The sequence below is a fragment of the Rhinopithecus roxellana genome, chromosome 3 (genome assembly GCF_007565055.1).
Source record: "Rhinopithecus roxellana isolate Shanxi Qingling chromosome 3, ASM756505v1, whole genome shotgun sequence".
NCBI classification, from domain to species: Eukaryota; Metazoa; Chordata; class Mammalia; order Primates; family Cercopithecidae; genus Rhinopithecus; species Rhinopithecus roxellana.
In genome coordinates this window covers 16708741-16729388 of record NC_044551.1, presented here as the reverse complement: position 1 = coordinate 16729388, position 20648 = coordinate 16708741, and the positions used below count along the sequence as shown (strand labels likewise).

Below are 20648 nucleotides of genomic sequence, written 5' to 3'. Positions count from 1 at the left end.
TTGTATTTTTAGTAGGGACGGGTGTCACCATGTTGGTCAGACTGGTCTTGAACTCCTGACCTCAAATGATCTTCCAGTCTCGGCCTCCCAAAGTGCTGGGATTACAGGCATGAGCCAATGTGCCCAGCCTATTTTGACATATGTTTGATTAACTGAACCCAAAAGTGAATAGCCATTTATCAAATCTATACAAAAAGTAATTAGCAAATTACTTCTTAAAGGTGTTAATTCATAAACACAGTTCAGAGGTATTACTGAACATCTTTTTTATTATAGACACTAATTATATCATGATCAGAATATTTTTCAGTTATGTGACATCATAGAAATTAAAAAAAATTTAACATAAAACATTGGCATTTGGTAAACCTTATTTGAATAGACAATGGGCAACTTTTTGGCTTAGTTCTTTGGATCATTAAATTTACCACATTGTAAAGTGGTATTAGTATCACTGTGGAGACAAAACTGCTAATAGATTATATAGGGGAAGGAAGACAGTAGAATATGGGAGAGTAATGGTCATGAACATTTAGACTGAAAAGTTGCTAGGCTTACTGAGGGGATAAAGAGGAAAAGTAGAAATGTGTGCAAATGAAATACTCATTGTGTAATGTTTACCATAAGCTGGTACCTAATGCATCTCTCAACTTGTCTGGACTATACCTTGTTAGTGGCAGAGGCTATCCAGGTAAGAATTAGCTGTGACAGCTGTCCTGTTGTTTTTCTTTTGGCAGGGCTATATACACCTGATAGCTAACGAAATTTAACTTCCTAACAAGTGTTTGCAAATCTGATATACAGTGCCAAATTTCCTCCTTGTTATTAAGTAAATTAAGAGTTTAAAAATGGTTTTCTTAGTTTTTTACAGTTCAAAATAAAACAAATCTAAAAGTTTCTTGCAAGACTAAAATTACTGATAAATTCAAAATTTAAATTTACTAACAATGGTTTCAGTAAGTTGTGGATGACTTAGATTTTTTTCTGGCATTCTTATAAATGTATCATTATTTCTACTTCCCAAAAAAGGTGTTTGTCAAATTCTCAGATATAGTAAGGAATTTCTGTGAGAAAATAATTGATTTGACTAAAGTAAGTTAATGATAATCTAAATAAGATTCACCGTGATAGAAACCATTTTAACCAAGTACTGTTTTTTTCTTGCCATTTAGTGTTGTCAGCTTCTCTCTTTTTATATGAAGACTTAAATCATACCAGAGTTGGGAAAAAGACTTCAAAGAATTTAGTTTTCTAACAGATTAACAGGGGAAGAAAACCCTATCATATAATACTTTTTCCTTGCCTCCCTTATTAAAAATATATAAATCATTATCTCTTTTGCTTATAGAGTCTATGGTAATGGAACAAATCTCTAGGACATAATATTTAGTAAAGATTTTCCTTTATAAAGAAAGAAAATACACTGCAGGTGAGACAGAGATACTTTGAATCATCCAATAAAAATAATTTAATATTAAAATTTTTTTGAATAACAGTACCAGTTCAACTTTTTTTTTCCTGTTGATATGGCTCTATCCATTAATACTGTGAAATTCTTAGTAGAATTTAATGTATTTTTTTTGCCATTTAAATGTAATTTTTAGGAAGCTTCTCTGTTTTTATGTAGATTTAAGCTGTTCTCTTAAAAGACTAGAATGGTAAAAAGACGACTCAAAATGTCATAATGAAGGGATGCTATGTAAAAATCTATTGAAAGCAAGCTAGAATCTCTAACATCTAACAATTCTTACTATATATACACATACGGACTAAAACCATAGGAAATTGCGTATGTAAATAGCACAGGCAGTAAATTAAAAGTCAGTAGTTGGGTATATCGCCATGAATAATTATTTAAACTTTATAAGAGTTGGATGTGAACACTGGAAAATGTTTATAGGAGAGAGATATATATATGTATATGGCATACATTTTATATATATGTATATGGTATACATTTTATATATATACGTGTGCGTGTGTGTGTGTATGTGTGTGTATATATATATGTGACCTTATGAGAATGGATTTTAAGAAGTGGAAGGATGAGAGAATAAGAAAGCTGAAGAGAATGGTTCTGGGAGTTAAAAATTCTGTATGAGGGAATAGGGATGGTGAGAAAGGAATATATAAGGGATTTATCCTGAAGAAGAAGGTGGAAAGGAAAAGAGATTGGGAAAGGTAATGAATACCAGGAGGTAATAGTATCAGGAAGGATTCTTCTATTGGCTTTCCAGGGTTTTTAGCCTTCAGTGCTGGAACTAGCTTTGTGGCTTCCCTCATTCAGGCTCTGTGTAATTCATTGCCAGCTTTTGCTTTTCTTCATGCCAATGTGTAATAAATACTAATTTTGTTTACTGATGTTTTGTCTGTTTTCCAAGTCTCATTTTAGCCATTGGTTTTAATATTTTGCATGAGCAAATCTTTAATTAGAAATTTCAGTTGCATCATTTGATTCTTAGTAATGGGATGGACAAGTGATAATTTCCAGACAAAAGGAAGATGATTGAGAGTTTTTAAAATTTCACTTGAGGGGCTGGGCATCCTGGCTCACATGTATAATCTCAGCACTTTGGGAGGCTGAGGCAGAAGGATTGGTTGAAGCCAGGAGTTTGGCCCAACCTGGGTAACATAGGGAGACCCCATATTAAAAAAAAAAAAAAAAAAAAAAAAATTGGCTGGGCGTGGTGGCTCATGCCTGTAATCCCAGCATGCTGGGAGGCTGAGGTGGGTTGATCACCTGAGGTCAGGAGTTTGAGACCAGCCTGGCAAACATGGGGAAACCTCATCTCTACTAAAACTACAAAAATTAGCCAGGCGTGGTGGCATGCACCTGTAGTTCCAGCTACTCAGGAGGCAGGAGAATATCTTGAACCTGGGAGGTGGAGGTTGCAGTGAGCTGAGATTGCATCACTTCACTCCAGCCTGGGTGACAGAATGAGACTCCACCTCAAAAAAAAAAAAAAAAAAAAAAAAATTCACTTGTAAATTTTTAGTTTAGTTAATTATTGTAGATATTGTTTGAGTCAAGCCACGTTATCTTTTCTATAATTAGTACAAATTCTTGAATTATAGCCTTTATAAATGTTGTATGTTGACACTTAAGAATTGAGGAGTTTTTTTCTTGAAAAATAAAGTTTGATTATGAGCTTTATTATTGTTCTGTTTTTTTTTTTTTTGAGACTTTTAGTCTCGCTCTGTTTCCCATGCTGGAGTGCAGTGATGTGATCTCGGCTCACTCCAGCCTCCACCTCCTGGGTTCAAGCAATTCGTCTGCCTCAGCCTCCCAAGTAGCTGGGACTATAGGCATGTGCCACTGTGTCTGGCTAATTTTTGTATTTTTAGTAGAGGCAGTTTCACTGTGTTGGCCAGGCTGGTCTCGAACTCCTGACCTCATGATCCACCTGCCTCAGCCTCCCAAAGTTCCAGGATTACAGGCATGAGGCACTGTGCCTTGCCTCACAATTTCACTTTTTGAGTCTATGAATTTGCCTATTTTAGAGATATAAGTGGAATTATGCAGAATTTGCCTTCTGTGACTGACTTCTTTCACTTAGCATAATGTCCTCAAGGTCCCATTCATGTTAGATATTGTAGAATTTGCTTCTTTTTATTTTGGGAATGAGTGTAGCGCTGTCGCCCAGGCTAGAGTGCAGTGGTGCGATGTTGGCTCACTGCAAGCTCTGCCTCCCAGGTTCATGCCATTCTCTTGCCTCAGCCTCCCGAGTAGCTGGTACTACAGGCGCCTGTCAGCACGTCCGGCTAATTTTTTGTATTTTTAGTAGAGACGGGGTTTCACCGTGTTAGCCAGGATGGTCTCGATCTCCTGACCTAGTGATCTGCCCGCCTCGGCCTCCCAAAGTGCTGGGATTACAGGGGTGAGCCACCATGCCCGGCCTGCTTCTTTTTTGAAGCTGAATAATATTTCATTTTATGTGTATACCATTTGCTTTATCCATTCTTCCTTTGATGGACATTTAGGTTGTTTCTACATATTGGCTACTGTGAATACTGCTGCAATGAACATGGGAGGGCTAATATGTCTTTGAGATCTTGATTCTTTTGGATAAATATCCAGAAATGAAATAGCTTGATTGCATGGTAGTTCTAATTTTAAGTGTTTGAAGAAACTCCATAATGGCTACACCATTTTGCATTTTTAACAACAATGTACAAAAGGGTTCCAGTTTCTCCATAACCTCACTGACCCATCTTGCCTTTTTGTTTGTTTTTTTTGAGATGGAATCTTGCTCTGTTGCCCAGGCTGGAGTGCAGTGGTGTGATCTCAGCTCACTGTAACCTCTGCCTCCTGGTTCAAGTGATTCTCCTGCCTCAGCCTCCTGAGTAGCTGGGATTACAGGCACCCACCACCACGCCTGGCTAATTTTTGTATTTTTAATAGAGAGAGCGTTTCGCCATGTTGACCAGGCTGGTCTTGGACTCCTGACCTCAGGTAATCTGCCTGCCATGGCCTCCCACAGTGCTGGGATTACAGGTGTGAGCCACTGCGCCTGGCCACTTTTTTTTTTTTTTTTTTTTTTTGTGTGATAATACCCATTTTAACAGATGTGAGGTTATATTTCATGGTGGTTTTGATTTTCATTTCCCTGATTAGTGATATTGAGCATCTTTTCATATACCTGTTAGCCATTTATAGAAATGTCTATTCAAGTATATTCAAGTGTTTAGCCCATTTTAAGATCAGGTTACTAGGGTTTTTGGCTATTGAGTTATTTCTTGTATATTTGAAAGTTAAACCCTTAGATATGATTTGCAAATATTTTCTCCCATTACGTAGGTTTCCTTTCACTCTGGTGGTTGTTTCCTTTACTATGCAGAAGCATTTTAGTTTGATGTAATCTCAGTTGCCTATTTTTGGTTTTGTTACCTATGTTTTTGGTGTTTTATTCATGAAATAATGACCAATGTCATGAAGGTTTTCCCTGTTTTTTGTTTGTTTTGTTTTTTTCTGTAGGAGTCTATAGTTTCAGGGCTTACATTTAAGTCTTTAATGCATTTGGAGTTGACTTTTGTTTATGGTGTAAGATGAGGATCCATTTTCATTCTTTTGCACATGGATATCCAATTTTCCCAGCATCATTTGTTGAAGAAACTAGAATTTCTTCATTATGTATACTTGGTACCCTTGTTGAAGATCAGCTGACCATGTTATGTGTGAATTTATTTGTAGACTGTCTATTCTGTTTCATTGGTCTATGTATCTGACTTTATGCCAGAATCATATTGTTTTGTTTGCTATCACTTTGTAATATATTTTGAAATTAAGTGTGATGCCCCTAGTTTTGTTCTTACTTCTAAAATTGATTTTGTCCACTTAAACTTTGTGCCCAGCTCGGGGAAGGGGTAATAGCAACTTCTAGCCCAAATATCCTTCTCTGTTCTTGTTAGCCCCCAGGCAGCTGGATTTTGCCAAATCCTATCAGTACTCCACTACAGGTAAGACAGAAGCCAGTCCTTTTGGTAGTCCCCATAAAAACTGGGGCATTGGACACAGTGTGGACCAGTTCTTTTCCTCCGTAGGCAAAATCTGGGGGCTGGGAATTTTCTTCACTCACTCTATGCTGAGCTAGGGGAACAGATAGGGCCAACTGCTCTTCCCAAGCCTCCATTATCTCTGGTCTCCTGTAGGTGGTTAGATTACGTAAGACTTGTTTTACCAGTGGTCAAAAAAACAGGCAAGACAGAAACCAGTCTTTTTGGTAGCCACTGTAGAAGTTGGGGCATTGGACACTTATACCAACTCATTCTTTCCCTTGAGGGTAGCTGGGAGCTGCAGGATTCTTCCCAATCCTATGGGGCTCTGCTGGGAGTAGGATTCTGGTGAGAGGGTGTCCTGAATCTCCCTTCTGGCTTTGATGAGTCTGGATTCTTATTCATCCAGGGTTCAGGAGCCTTTCAGTTAGTTTCTGGATTTCTCACAAAGGAATTTTGTTGGTGAATTGTTGCTCAATTGGTGTATTTGTTGAATGAAAGAGGGTCCAGGGCTTCCCACTCTGCCATCTTGCTGATGTTACTCCTCTGCCATTTTGTTTGTGGGAGATTTTAAACTATATTAAATTTAAAAATGTAATTGCAGCTCTTTGGATTTACTCTAAATATATATATATATATTTCAATTTAGTAAATATGAAAACATTAGTAATCAAGACAATATAGTACTTAGATAGGCATAATGTAGACATATAGATCAGTGGGATAGAACTGAAAGTATAGAAATAAACCTACATTTTTACAGTTAATTGGACAAGGGTGTCAAGACAATTTAATGGGGGAAAGAATAGTCTTCGGGGGAAAGAATAGTCTTCAACAAATGGTGCTGAGACAGTTGGATATCCATATACAAATAAATGACGTTGGACTCTTACTTCACATTGTATATAAAAATTAACTGAAAAACAAACAAAGACCTAAAGATAAGAACTAAAAGTATTATAAAACTCTTAGGAGAAAACATGGTGTAAATCTTTGTAATCTTGGACTCAGCAATATATTAATATTTTTTAGATATGACATTGGAAGCACAAGTAACAAAAGAAAAAAATAGATAAAAATTGGACTTCAAATTAAATACTTTCGTGCTTCAAAAGTTACTGTTAAGAAAGTGAAAAGGCAATTCACAGAAAGGAAGAAAATATCATATATCTGATAAAGGTCTAGTATGTAGATTATATAAAAAACTCTTACAACTCAATAACAAAAAGACAAATAATGTAATTTAAAAACAGGCAAAGGATTTGAAAAGATCTTTTTCCAAAGAAGATACACACACAGCTAATGAGCACGTGAAAGATGCTCAACATTGTTACTTGTCAAGGAAATGAAAATCAAAACCATAGTGAGATACTGCTTCACATTCACTATCATAAAAAAATGGACAATATGAAGTATTGCTGAGGTGTGGAGAAATTGGAGCCCTTGTACATTACTGATGGGAATGTAAATGTTATAGCCATTTTGGAAAACAGTCTGGCAGTTCCTGAAAAAAACGAAACATGTAGTTACCATATGACAAAACAGTTCCACTCTTTATACCCAAGAGAAATGAAGAACGCATGTCCACACAAAAACATTTACACAGACGTTCATAGCAGCAGCATTTAAAATGGCCAAGAAGTGGAAACAACTCAAATGCCATCAACTGACGAATAGATAAGCAAAATGTGGTATATCCATACAATGAAATATTATTCAGCATTAAAAAGAAATGATGCCTGTTACAAGATGGATGAACTTTAAAAACAATATGCTAAGTGAAAGAAACCAAACATAAAAGGCTGTATGATTTCGTTTATATGAAATATGCAGAATACACAGATACATAGAGATAGCAAGTAAATTAATGCTTGCGTAGACCTGGGGTTTTGGGAAGAAATGAGGAGTAATGCCAGTAGGTATAGAATTTTCTTTGGGGGTGATAAAAATGTTCTAGAATTGATTATGGGTAATGGCTTTGTAACGGAATATTGAATTGTATGTTTTAAATGGGTGAGCTTTATTGCTGTTTTAAAATTTTAGTAAATATGAATAAAATACCTTTTAATGTTTCCTAAGGCATTAGCTTTATGCCATGAAGAGCTATTTATTTTTTAATACTTCTATATAGGAGGATTTTTATTAGAATATTAAGAACATGTAAAGCACAGTTCCCATGGTTCCTTAATTTTTAATTTTTATTTATTATTTGTTTTTGAGACAGTCTCGCTTTGTTGCTCAGGCTGGAGTGCAGTGGTACCATCTCGGCTCACTGCAACCTGTGCTTCCTGGGTTCAAGTGATTCTCCTGCCTCAGCCTCCAGATTAGCTGGGATTACAGGCATACACCACCATACCCAGCTAATTTTTTTTTTTTTTTTTCTTTTTGAGACCGAGTCTTGCTCTGTCACCCAGGCTGAAGTGCAGTGGTGCAACCTCAGCTCACTGCAACCTCTGCCTCCTGGTTCAGGCTATTCTCCTGCCTCAGCCCTCCAAGTAGCTGGTATTACAGGTGCTCACCACCACGCCTAGCTAATTTTTGTATTTTTAGTAGAGATGAGGTTTCACCATTTTGGCCAGGCTGGTCTTGAACTCCTGACCTCGTGATCTGCCCACCTCGGCCTCCCAAAGTGCTAGGGATTACAGGCATGAGCCACGGCGCCCAGCCGAATACTGCTATATATACGTATCTCTATTTTTTTTTTTTTTTTTTTGAGACAGTCTTGCTGTGTCACCCAGGCTGGAGTGAGTGGCACGATCTTGGCTCACTGTAACCTCTGCCTCCAGAGTTCAAGCAATTTTCCTGCCTCAGCCTCCTAAGTAGCTGGGATTACAGGCACCACCACCATGCCCAGCTGATTTTTTTGAATCTTTAGTAGAGATGGGGTTTTGTCATTGAATTCCTGGTCAGTGATTCATGCATTTGCGTCAGCCTCCCAAAGAGTTAGATTTACAGACATGAGCCATCATGTATCTGTCTTCTTTATGACTTCTCTAAAGGGCCGATTAGATTGTAAATCTGTAGATTACGTGCAAATTTTTTTTTGTTTGTGTGTTTTTTTTGAGACGGAGTTTTGCTCTTGTTGCTCAGACTGGAGCATAATGGCGCGATCTCTGCTCACTGCAACCTCCGCCTCCTGGGTTCGAGCAATTCTCCTGCCTCAGCCTCCTGAGTAGCTGGGATTACAGGCATGCACCACCACGCCCGGCTAATTTTTTGTATTTTTAGTAGAGATGGGGTTTCACCATGGCCAGGCTGGTCTTGAACTTCTGATCTCAGGTTATCCACCTGCCTCTGTCTCCCAGAGTGCTGGGATTACAGGTGTGAGCCACTGTGCCTGGTCGATTACATGCAATCTTAAAACTAAGCTGTTTGCATGAATCTTCTATCCAGAGACTAAGTATACTGAGAGAAAACAACATATAATAGGTTTAGACCAATGGTTCTCACCTGGAGGGCAGTTTTGCCCCCAGGGAACATTTGCCATATCTAGAGACATTTTTGTTTATCACAGCTAGGAAAGGAAACTGTTGGATTTAGTGAGTGTAGGTCAGGGATGTTGCTGAATATTCTACATTATAGAGGACAGCCCTTCCAAAATAAAGACTTATTCAGCCAAATATGTCGGTAGTGCTGAGGTTGACCTTTATCCACACTGTGGTGGAGTTCTTGTGACTAAGCAGTATAATATAATGAATAAGAGAATGAACTCTGAAGCCAGATTGCCTGAATTTGCATCCCAGCTCTGCCAATTCCTAGCTGATACTTTTGGTTACTACTCTTTTTGTGCTTCTCTAAAATAGTACTGAAAACAATAACCATACCTACTTTGTATGATTATTGTGAGGCTAGATGAGTTAATACATGTAAATCTTTTTTTGTTTGTTTGTTTGTTTTTGAGATGGAGTTTTGCTCTTTTTGCCCAGGCTGGAGTGCAGTGGCGTGATCTCAACTCACTGCAACCTCCACCTCCCCGGGTTCAAGCAATACTCCTGCCTCAGCCTCCTGAGTAGCTGGGATTACAGGCACCCACCATCATGCCTGACTAATTTTTGTATTTGTAGTAGAGACGGGGTTTCACCGTCTTTACCAGGCTGGTCTTGACTCCTGACCTCAGGTGATCCGCCCACCTTGGCCTCCCAAAATGCTGGGATTGCAGGTGTGAGCCACCGTGCCTGGCCCAATACATGTAAATCTTTAGTGCCTAGAATGTAGTAAACACTCAGTAAATGTTAGCATTGTTAGGATCTAAACTGTTAACTTCAAAGATATCTACTCCTGGTACCTTTGTGATTGTGGGTTAGCCCAGGAAATCCCCAAATGTACATACTTACTGGTCTACAGAAGCTGACAATATATTTGCTTTATCTTTAGCCCTATTATGAGTACTCCCATTTTAATGGCTTTTAGTCCATAAGCATATTGTCAGTCACTTTCTTTCAGTCTTCTATAATTTTTTTTCCCCAGTGCTTAGGGCAACACCGTAGCTTCCATCTTTTGTGTTCTAGTACATTAAAATAATGCATTAGGATGTGTATGTGTACAGTATATACGTACACAAACACAGGATTATATTAAACATACTAATTTTTAAAAACAAAACAAAAAACTCTGACCTTATTTTCTAGGCAATTCGAAGTTTTCAAGTAGCCCTTCACATCTATCCAATGAACCCTGAAATATGGAAAGAAGACCTCTCTTGGGCAAGAACGCTCCAGGAGCAGCAGAAGGTAGCACAGAGGATTAAAAAAAGTGAAGCACCAGCTGAAGTAACACACTTTTCACCAAAGTCAATTCCAGACTATGACTTTGAAAGTGATGAGATTGTTGCTGTTTGTGCGGCTATTGCTGAGAAAGAGAAGACAGTTTCAGCAAATAAAACAATGGTTATTGTATCCGCTTCTGGGGCTGTAGAGACTGTAACTGAAAAGGAGGATGGTGCTACACCACCAGATGGCTCAGTTTTTATCAAAGCCCGATGAAGCAGTATGCATAGGATTATTTGAATCTTTGATTGCCTCTTGAAGTTTTGACATAGAGACATTTACTCTGGAGATAGATAGGAGAACTCCTGGTTGTAAAATAACGTTTTTCAGATGAGGCATATAAAAACTAAAATGGCAGGAATATTGTATAGTGTTTGGAATATGCTTTAATAAGTTATGATTTATATTTCGCAAGGTTAAAATTCTGAGTAAAATGATTTTTGATTAATAAACTTAGTTTAATCTGAATATGTAAATGAATACATTTTAAAGACAAAACTTGAAAAATGTATTCTTGAATAGTGAATAACTTGATCAATGTTACTGAAATGCTGTTTCAACTTTTGTTGTATGATAAAGGAAGTATGTGATTTCCCTCCCTCTGAGAAATATACTGCTCTTACTATTTGCTGTCTTTTTCTTGCTTCATTAGAGTAAGTCTGTCAGAAAGCTTGAATATTTTTGACATTCATTTTGATTCAAAGTTGTCATTTGGTCATATGTGGAATCTTTTGAAAGTTTGGCTGAAAATGCACGCAAATGTGTACATTCTGAACAGTTTTCTGAAGTTTCTTTTCATTTTGATTTGTGTTTCTGTTTTGACTTTGAAGTTATAACAATGATAGTTGTCTCCTTCAGTATTTGGTAAAAGTGTGAAGTATTGATAAATATGAGAATGATGGTTTTATTTTTTAATTGTTACAGTAAGTAATCCTTACCACAAATGAGTCATTTTAAAATATGCATTTTTAAATGAATGGCTTTTACAGATAGGTTAATGACAATTGTACCGCTATATTATCCTAGTCAAAACCAATACTTTCTCTTTTTTATTTTATAAAGCTTTAAAAACCCTGGAAACAACTTACTTCTTGCTTGTATCTTTCCATTTGATGACTGGGAATTACTTTTCTAGATAACTTTTTTTGAAACTACTCAGTGAAATGAAAAAAATTACAATTTTAAATAGCTAATTATATCTTTCTAAAAATAAAAAAGTAGGGCTGTTATTAGAGTGCCAGTGAATAAATAACTTAAGCACAAAAGACAGAAAATGGAATGTGATTTATAGTACAATCTCATGAGTTTGAGAAGGCTATATTAAAAAAATATTTTATTGAAAGGCCACAATCACATTCACAAACCAATACGGTCACTGCTAATCTGAACTATTATTTTTATGCTATATACTGTAGTACAATAATATAGACCTGTTGGGTTCTGTTACTTCTGACACTCAGGAAGATACTATAGGTGTATTAATTTTATCTTTGTTAGAGACGAAAGTAGCCCACTTTATGTTAAAGATCTTACTACTGTTGGAGCATATAAGTAATGATCTGCATTTTTTATGAAGATGGTTTTTAAAACTTTTGTTTTATTGGAATGCATATCTCTTTTCAGAGTTGGAGAAATTAGCACTTGCCTTGAAAAGAATATTCTTTCCTTAAGTTATATCATCAGAAAATTAGCTCTGGTTAGAGAGGTTAGTTTCAGAATGCTCCAAAAAATATGTTAATTATTTTATTTTGTTTAATAAAGAACATTCTCAAAACGTAAATAGGTATCTAGAGAAGTGAGTACTCAGCATTTGGTATATTGTTTTGCATAATGGATGTTTGTTTATTGTGTAATTTGTGAATAAATAGTTTTTTCTGCATTTTGAAGATTTTCCTATTATTTTATATTGTTAGCTTTTGAAAAATTAGATTAATATCTTTCTTGTATGAACATAATATATTTAAAGTACCTTGCATGGTGCCTCACACATGAAGAAATGCTAGCTATTTCAGTAAATGCTAGCTATTTCCATGAAGAACTTGAATTAGTTTGGAGATATTTAACTTCAATTTCCTCTGATTTTAAAAAAGGAGAACTTTTTTTGTATTCCTTTCCTTATCTGAAAGTAAGAAGTCTCTGCTTCCAGTATTATAGGAGAGATAGTGGGATTTTTCTTGACAGGGTCTATACCTCAAGCCCCAAAGAGGCAAGGCTCAGGATGGAATGCATGTGGCCACTAGGCCCTGTTATAAGAACCTAGTTTTTCCTCTGTATTGGCGTGGTAAGCCAAGTTAGTCTCTTTCTTACCCAGATATAAGACATAAATTAGTTTAGACATAAGATAGAGGAGAAAAAGAAACAGCAAGTTATGAAGAAAGAAGGCAGCTCATTTCTGCAGGCCCCCAAGAATGCTTATTTTAGCTCATACTCTTCCATGCATGAAGAGAAAAATGTACCCATTATTTTATACAAGGATGTGAATACTGGTATATAAACATTGACTAAGCTTGTTAATTTTAATGACAAATCTTTATGAATCTGAAGAGAAATAATTGATGTTCATGATATTGATATAGAAATTTAATATACTTTCTGAAATAACACTGTTTAGTGTTCAAGTTAAATTGACTGTAATTTACATTATTCTTGTTTGAGAATTGTGTGGCATAAACAGTCATTGTGTGGTATAAACAGTCGTTAGTCAGAGTGTCTAGACATCCAGACCATGCCTGATAACACAAGAATCATATGTCATTCTCTAGAAAACAGGCTGTTTGGTTATAGAGTATTTATCTTAAATTTATTAACAGATACTACATAAACATTGAAAAGCCGTGCAAGTTATAGATCACAGGAACCAGATCTACTGCAGCTGGGGCCTACATACAAAATTTTATGGCAGTGGTTTCAGTATGACAATCTTTTGAATTGATGCTGCATGGTAAAACTATAAAGATTTTTTAAAAGCTCTGTCTCAGCTAGAATTTTGATGATTATAACTGAACAGTATAGCCCTTTTAGTTGTTTGAAAATTACATAATGATTCAAAAGCTTGTTTCACTGCCGTTCCCAGCACTAAGAAAATTAACAGTCATTTCTTTTAATTTCCTTGAGTCAGAAGCCCTTCTAAAGTGACTCTGGACCAGCCATTCTGAGCTATGATTTCATGATACATATATCAATATCTAAATGAGTTTTGAGTTGACATAAGAACCATAGTTCCATAATAATTATCTTCAAATCAATGGATATCTTAAATGTGTTTTCTTTTTCCTTAGAGATTATTATTAAACTGATGTATTTGATAAAGAATTTTGGGACTGAGAAAGTAAGTTTTTCAAACCAATAATAAGATATTGAAATATATAATTATAAAAAGTAATAAAATGAAATAAAGGAGGTTATCCCTAAAGTCATTTACCTTAGTCACTTGCAATTAAATACAGTTACTTTGGAAGAAGAAGTGTGGCCCTAAAGCTAGTGTAACATGAATCATGCCCTAATATGCATTATACATGAACTACTTTGGTAAGAAGGTAGCGGCGGGTGAGGATGGCTTCCTCTCACAGTGCTTCTTAGGCTATCCATTTACCAAGGAACTCTAATCTCTTCCTCTCACTTCACCAGGAAAGGAAGCAGTTTAAGATATAGAACTGGGCATGCTAGCCTCTTTTTCCCCTTTTGTGGATTTGTCATAACTGCAGAGAGCCTATGGTGTGGTCTCTTGCCAGCCACCTTGTGAACCTTGCAGTGAAAGTTCTTTGCCTCTGCAAAGGGGGATCTGTGCTTGTGCAGAACTGCCCATGCCTTAGTGAGCAGGTCTGTCTAATTCTGAGTTCAATATCTGGTGGCTATTGTTGGCATAAACTTAAAGTACATCCTCTAACCTAGCCTTTTTCAGCAATAAACTTAATATATTGAATCTCCATCTGTCTGTCTCTCAAGTGGTTCAGATGTCAGGAGAGGACAGGGACATTATTTTATGACTCCCTCAAACCTTAACAAAGACTAGTGCAGATTATATTTCAAGGTAAGCATGAGATGTATTAAAAACCAAATGTGGGAATTCTTTCCTAATTTTAGATTTTCTTTTTTTTTAATAATGGAAATTCTATTGAAATTGAGTGGTGATAATTACAAGGCAACAAGTAAATATTTGTTCAGGATATTTAAAAGGTCTGCTGACTTGGAATTGTGACAGACCACATTGTTGACTCTAGATTGAATTGGAAGGGAAGAATGTGAAATGAATTAGGATATCCTCTGTTCACCTCTATTAACTTTCGTAAATGAGTATAACTTAGAAATAATAAAATGCAAGTATTTTAACGTTATAGTTGGGAGAATTTTGACAAATGTAAACACACTTCACCACCACTACCATCCTGATATAGTGTATGTCCATCACCCAAAAAGTTCTCTAAAGCCCTTTTGCAGTTGGTTCCCCTCCATCCCAACAGCCATCCCTAGTCAACTACTTGTTTGCTTTCTGTGGCTATACATTAGATTTAACTTATGAATTCTAGAGTTTGAAATAAATAGGCCATATAATATGCACTCTTTTTGTGTCTTTTTTTTTTGCCTAGCATAATGCTTTTGAAACTCATCCATGTTGAGATTCATCCATGTTGTTGTGCATATCAGTAATAAGTTCGTCTTTATTGCTGAATAGTATTCTATTATATGGATATACCACAATTTGTTTAGCTATTCACTTATTGATGGACATTTAGGTTGTTTCAAGTTTTGATCTATTATGAATAAAGCTGCTATGTATATAAATCACAAATCTGTGTGTGGACATATGTGTTCATTTCTCCTATGTAAATACCTAGGGATGGAATTGCTAAGTCTTATGACCAGATTATACATAACTTTAAAGGAAACTGCCATATTGTTTTCCAAAGTATCTGTACCATATGGGATTTCTACTAGCAATGTATTAAATTAATTTCAGTTTTTCCATATTCTTGTCAATGATTCATGTTGTCAGTCCTTTAAATTTTAGCCACTTTCATGGATATGTAGTAGTATTTCATTGTGGTTTTAATATGCGTTTCCCTAATGATGTTGAGCATCTTTTCATAGGCTTATCTGACATTTCTCTATCTTTTTTGGAAAGTACCTGTTCAAATATTTTGCCCATTTTTAATTTAAGTTATCTTATTATTGAGTTGTAAGAATTTTCCTTTCTACTGGGTAGAAGTCCTTCATGAGCTGTAAGTATTGTGTATATTATCTTCCCATCTGCAGTTTGCTTGTTTATTTTCTTAGTGATACCTTTTAAAGAACGGAAGTTTTTAATTTTGATGATGTCTAATTTATAAGTTTTTTTTTTTTTTCCTTTATGGTTGTGCTTTTTGTGTGCTAAGAAACCTGTCCTTACTCCCAAATCACAAAGATTTTCTGTTTTGTGCTAGAAGTTTTATAGGCTTAACTTTTATGATTAGGTCCATGATTCATTTCATGTTAATTTTGTTGTTGTTATTCATATTTTCACCTAGTCCCCTAACTTTTTGTTTTAAGCTTATTTTACTTTTTAACTTGTATTTTAGGTTTGGGGTACATTTGAAGCTTTTTTTTTTTTTTTTTTTTTCCAAGTATCACAATGTTTATTGATAGATATAAGTATATAAAATCAGGGCATGAACATGACTTGATAAATTAAGTAGACTTAATTTCAATACTATAATAGGAGGGACCAATTCAAATTCTCACCATTTGTTTCACACCCACAAAAACCACTTCAAGGGCATTAACGATCTCTCAAAACTGATCAGTTTTGTGCAAGTAAACCATGTTTCTTTTAAAAAGACTTGTGCACTTGCCCAGGCTCAAGGATATTAAAATCTAGCACATAAAGCCCATTACTAGAGGTAGAAATACAGGCAATATACTATTACGGCAACAACCATCAATTACAGTTAAGAATTTTTCTGTAACAACCAAATGGCACAGGTGGACATTTGGGTTGATTCCAAGTCTTTGCTATTGTGAATAGTGCCGCAATAAACATACGTGTGCATGTGCCTTGTAGTAGAATAATTTATAATCCTTTGGGTATATACCCAGTAGTGGGATGGCTGGGTCATATGGTACATCTAGTTCTAGATCCTTGAGGAATTGCCATACTGTTTTCCATAATGGTTGAACTAGTTTACAATCCCACCAACAGTGTAAAAGTGTTCCTATTTCTCCACATCCTCTCCAACAACTGTTGTTTCCTGATTTTTTAATGATTGCCATTCTAACTGGTGTGAGATGGTATCTCATTGTGGTTTTGATTTGCATTTCTCTGATGGCGAGTGATGATGAGCATTTTTTCATGTGTCTGTTGGCTGTATGAATGTCTTCTTTTGAGAAATGTCTGTTCATATCCTTTGCCCACTTTTTGATGGGGTTGTTTGTTTTTTTCTTGTCTATTTGTTTGAGTTCTTTGTAGATTCTGGATATTAGCCCTTTGTCAGATGAGTAGATTGCAAAAATGTTCTCCCATTCTGTAGGTTGCCTGTTCACTCTGATGTTAGTTTCTTTTGCTGTGCAGAAGCTCTTTGGTTTAATTAGATCCCATTTGTCAATTTTGGCTTTTGCTGCCGTTGCTTTTGGTGTTTTAGACATGAAGTCCTTGCCCATGCCTATGTCCTGAATGGTACTACCTAGATTTTCTTCTAGGGTTTTTATGGTATTAGGTCTAACATTTAAGTCTCTAATCCATCTTGAATTAATCTTCGTATAAGGAGTAAGGAAAGGATCCAGTTTCAGCTTTCTACTTATGGCTAGCCAATTTTCCCAGCACCATTTATTAAATAGGGAATCCTTTCCCCATTTCTTGTTTCTCTCAGGTTTGTCAAAGATCAGATGGCTGTAGATGTGTGGTATTATTTCTGAGGACTCTGTTCTGTTCCATTGGTCTATATCTCTGTTTTGGTACCAGTACCATGCTGTTTTGGTTACTGTAGCCTTGTAGTATAGTTTGAAGTCAGGTAGCGTGACGCCTCCAGCTTTGTCCTTTTGACTTAGGATTGTCTTGGCAATGCGGGCTCTTTTTTGGTTCCATATGAACTTTAAAGCAGTTTTTTCCAATTCTGTGAAGAAACTCATTGGTAGCTTGATGGGGATGGCATTGAATCTATAAATAACCTTGGGCAGTATGGCCATTTTCACGATATTGATTCTTCCTATCCATGAGCATGGTATGTTCTTCCATTTGTTTGTGTCCTCTTTGATTTCACTGAGCAGTGGTTTGTAGTTCTCCTTGAAGAGGTCCTTTACATCCCTTGTAAGCTGGATTCCTAGGTATTTTATTCTCTTTGAAGCAATTGTGAATGGAAGTTCATTCCTGACTTGGCTCTCTGCTTGTCTGTTACTGGTGTATAAGAATGCTTGTGATTTTTGCACATTGATTTTGTATCCTGAGACTTTGCTGAAGTTGCTTATCAGCTTAAGGAGATTTTGGGCTGAGACAATGGGGTTTTCTTTTTTTTTTTTTTTTTTTTTTTTCAACCTTGTTATTCATAGGTACTTCTTTTTTTTTTTTTTTTTTTTTTTTTTTTTTTTTTTTTTATTATACTTTAAGTTCTAGGGTACATGTGCATAACGTGCAGGTTTGTTACATATGTATACTTATGCCATGTTGGTGTGCTGCACCCATCAACTCGTCAGCACCCATCAATTCATCATTTATATCTTGTATAACTCCCCAATGCAAGCCCTCCCTCCTCCCCCCTCCCCCCTCCCCATGATAGGCCCCAGTGCGTGATGTTCCCCTTCCCGAGTCCAAGTGATCTCATTGTTCAGTTCCCACCTATGAGTGAGAACATGCGGTGTTTGGTTTTCTGTTCTTGTGATAGTTTGCTAAGAATGATGGTTTCCAGCTGCATCCATGTCCCTACAAAGGACGCAAACTCATCCTTTTTTATGGCTGCATAGTATTCCATGGTGTATATGTGCCACATTTTCTTAATCCAGTCTGTCACAGATGGACATTTGGGTTGATTCCAAGTCTTTGCTATTGTGAATAGTGCCGCAATAAACATACGTGTACATGTGTCTTTGTAGTAGAATAATTTATAATCCTTTGGGTATATACCCAGTACTGGGATGGCTGGGTCATATGGTACATCTAGTTCTAGATCCTTGAGGAATTGCCATACTGTTTTCCATAATGGTTGAACTAGTTTACAATCCCACCAACAGTGTAAAAGTGTTCCTGTTTCTCCACATCCTCTCCAACACCTGTTGTTTCCTGACTTCTTAATGATTGCCATTCTAACTGGTGTGAGATGGTATCTCATTGTGGTTTTGATTTGCATTTCTCTGATGGCGAGTGATGATGAGCATTTTTTCATGTGTCTGTTGGCTGTATGAATATCTTCTTTTGAGAAATGTCTGTTCATATCCTTTCCCCACTTTTTGATGGGGTTGTTTGTTTTTTTCTCGTATATTTGTTTGAGTTCTTTGTAGATTCTGGATATTAGCCCTTTGTCAGATGAGTAGGTTGCAAAAATTTTCTCCCATTCTGTAGGTTGCCTGTTCACTCTGATGGTAGTTTCTTTTGCTGTGCAAAAGCTCTTTAGTTTAATTAGATCCCATTTGTCAATTTTTGCTTTTGCTGCCATTGCTTTTGGTGTTTTAGACATGAAGTCCTTGCCCATGCCTATGTCCTGAATGGTACTACCTAGATTTTCTTCTAGGGTTTTTATGGTATTAGGTCTAACATTTAAGTCTCTAATCCATCTTGAATTAATCTTCGTATAAGGGGTAAGGAAAGGATCCAGTTTCAGCTTTCTACTTATGGCTAGCCAATTTTCCCAGCACCATTTATTAAATAGGGAATCCTTTCCCCATTTCTTGTTTCTCTCAGGTTTGTCAAAGATCAGATGGCTGTAGATGTGTGGTATTATTTCTGAGGACTCTGTTCTGTTCCATTGATCTATATCTCTGTTTTGGTACCAGTACCATGCTGTTTTGGTTACTGTAGCCTTGTAGTATAGTTTGAAGTCAGGTAGCGTGACGCCTCCAGCTTTGTCCTTTTGACTTAGGATTGTCTTGGCAATGCGGGCCCTTTTTTGGTTCCATATGAACTTTAAAGCAGTTTTTTCCAATTCTGTGAAGAAACTCATTGGTAGCTTGATGGGGATGGCATTGAATCTATAAATAACCTTGGGGAGTATGGCCATTTTCACGATATTGATTCTTCCTATCCATGAGCATGGTATGTTCTTCCATTTGTTTGTGTCCTCTTTTATTTCGCTGAGCAGTGGTTTGTAGTTCTCCTTGAAGAGGTCCTTTACATCCCTTGTAAGCTGGATTCCTAGGTATTTTATTCTCTTTGAAGCAATTGTGAATGGAAGTTCATTCCTGATTTGGCTCTCTGCTTGTCTGTTACTGGTGTATAAGAATGCTTGTGATTTTTGCACATTAATTTTGTATCCTGAGACTTTGCTGAAGTTGCTTATCAGCTTAAGGAGATTTTGGGCTGAGACGATGGGGTTTTCTAAATATACAATCATGTCATCTGCAAACAGGGACAATTTGACTTCTTCTTTTCCTAACTGGATACCCTTGATTTCTTTCTCTTGCCTGATTGCCCTAGCCAGAACTTCCAAGACTATGTTGAATAGGAGTGGTGAGAGAGGGCATCCCTGTCTTTTACCAGTTTTCAAAGGGAATTTTTCCAGTTTTTGCCCATTCAGTATGATATTAGCTGTGGGTTTGTCATAAATAGCTCTTATTATTTTGAGGTACGTTCCATCAATACCGAATTTATTGAGCGTTTTTAGCATGAAGGGCTGTTGAATTTTGTCAAAAGCCTTTTCTGCATCTATTGAGATAATCATGTGGTTCTTGACTTTGGTTCTGTTTATATGCTGGATTACATTTATTGATTTGCGAATGTTGAACCAGCCTTGCATCCCAGGGATGAAGCCCACTTGATCATGGTGGATAAGCTTTTTGATGTGCTGCTGAATCTGGTTTGCCAGTATTTTATTGAGGATTTTTGCATTGATGTTCATCAGGGATATTGGTCTGAAATTCACTTTTTTTGTTGTGTCTCTGCCAGGCTTTGGTATCAGGATGATGTTGGCCTCATCAAATGAGTTAGGGAGGATTCCCTCTTTTTCTATTGATTGGAATAGTTTCAGAAGGAATGGTACCAGCTCCTCCTTGTACCTCTGGTAGAATTCAGCTGTGAATCCATCTGGTCCTGGACTTTTTTTGGTGGGTAGGCTATTAATTATTGCCTCAATTTCAGAGCCTACTGTTGGTCTATTCAGGGATTCAACTCCTTCCTGGTTTAGTCTTGGAAGAGTGTAAGTGTCCAGGAAATTATCCATTTCTTCTAGATTTTCTAGTTGATTTGCGTAGAGGTGTTTATAGTATTCTCTG

The 20648-nt window shown here is 36.5% G+C and overlaps 1 protein-coding gene across 2 annotated transcripts in view; it reads left to right on the top strand.

Moving 5' to 3' along the window:
- TTC33 (tetratricopeptide repeat domain 33) overlaps window positions 1–15048 on the top strand; it is a 45890-nt gene extending 30842 nt beyond the window's left edge. Inside the window, exon 5 of one of the 2 annotated variants that reach the window (XM_010381797.2) lies at window positions 10122–15048. In XM_010381797.2, coding sequence (XP_010380099.1) covers window positions 10122–10475 — 354 coding nt within the window. In that variant the 3' untranslated portion in view covers window positions 10476–15048. The remainder of the gene's footprint in view (window positions 1–10121) is intronic. The other variant, XM_030926785.1, reaches the window with a different exon arrangement.
- The last annotated feature ends 5600 nt before the right edge of the window (window positions 15049–20648 follow it).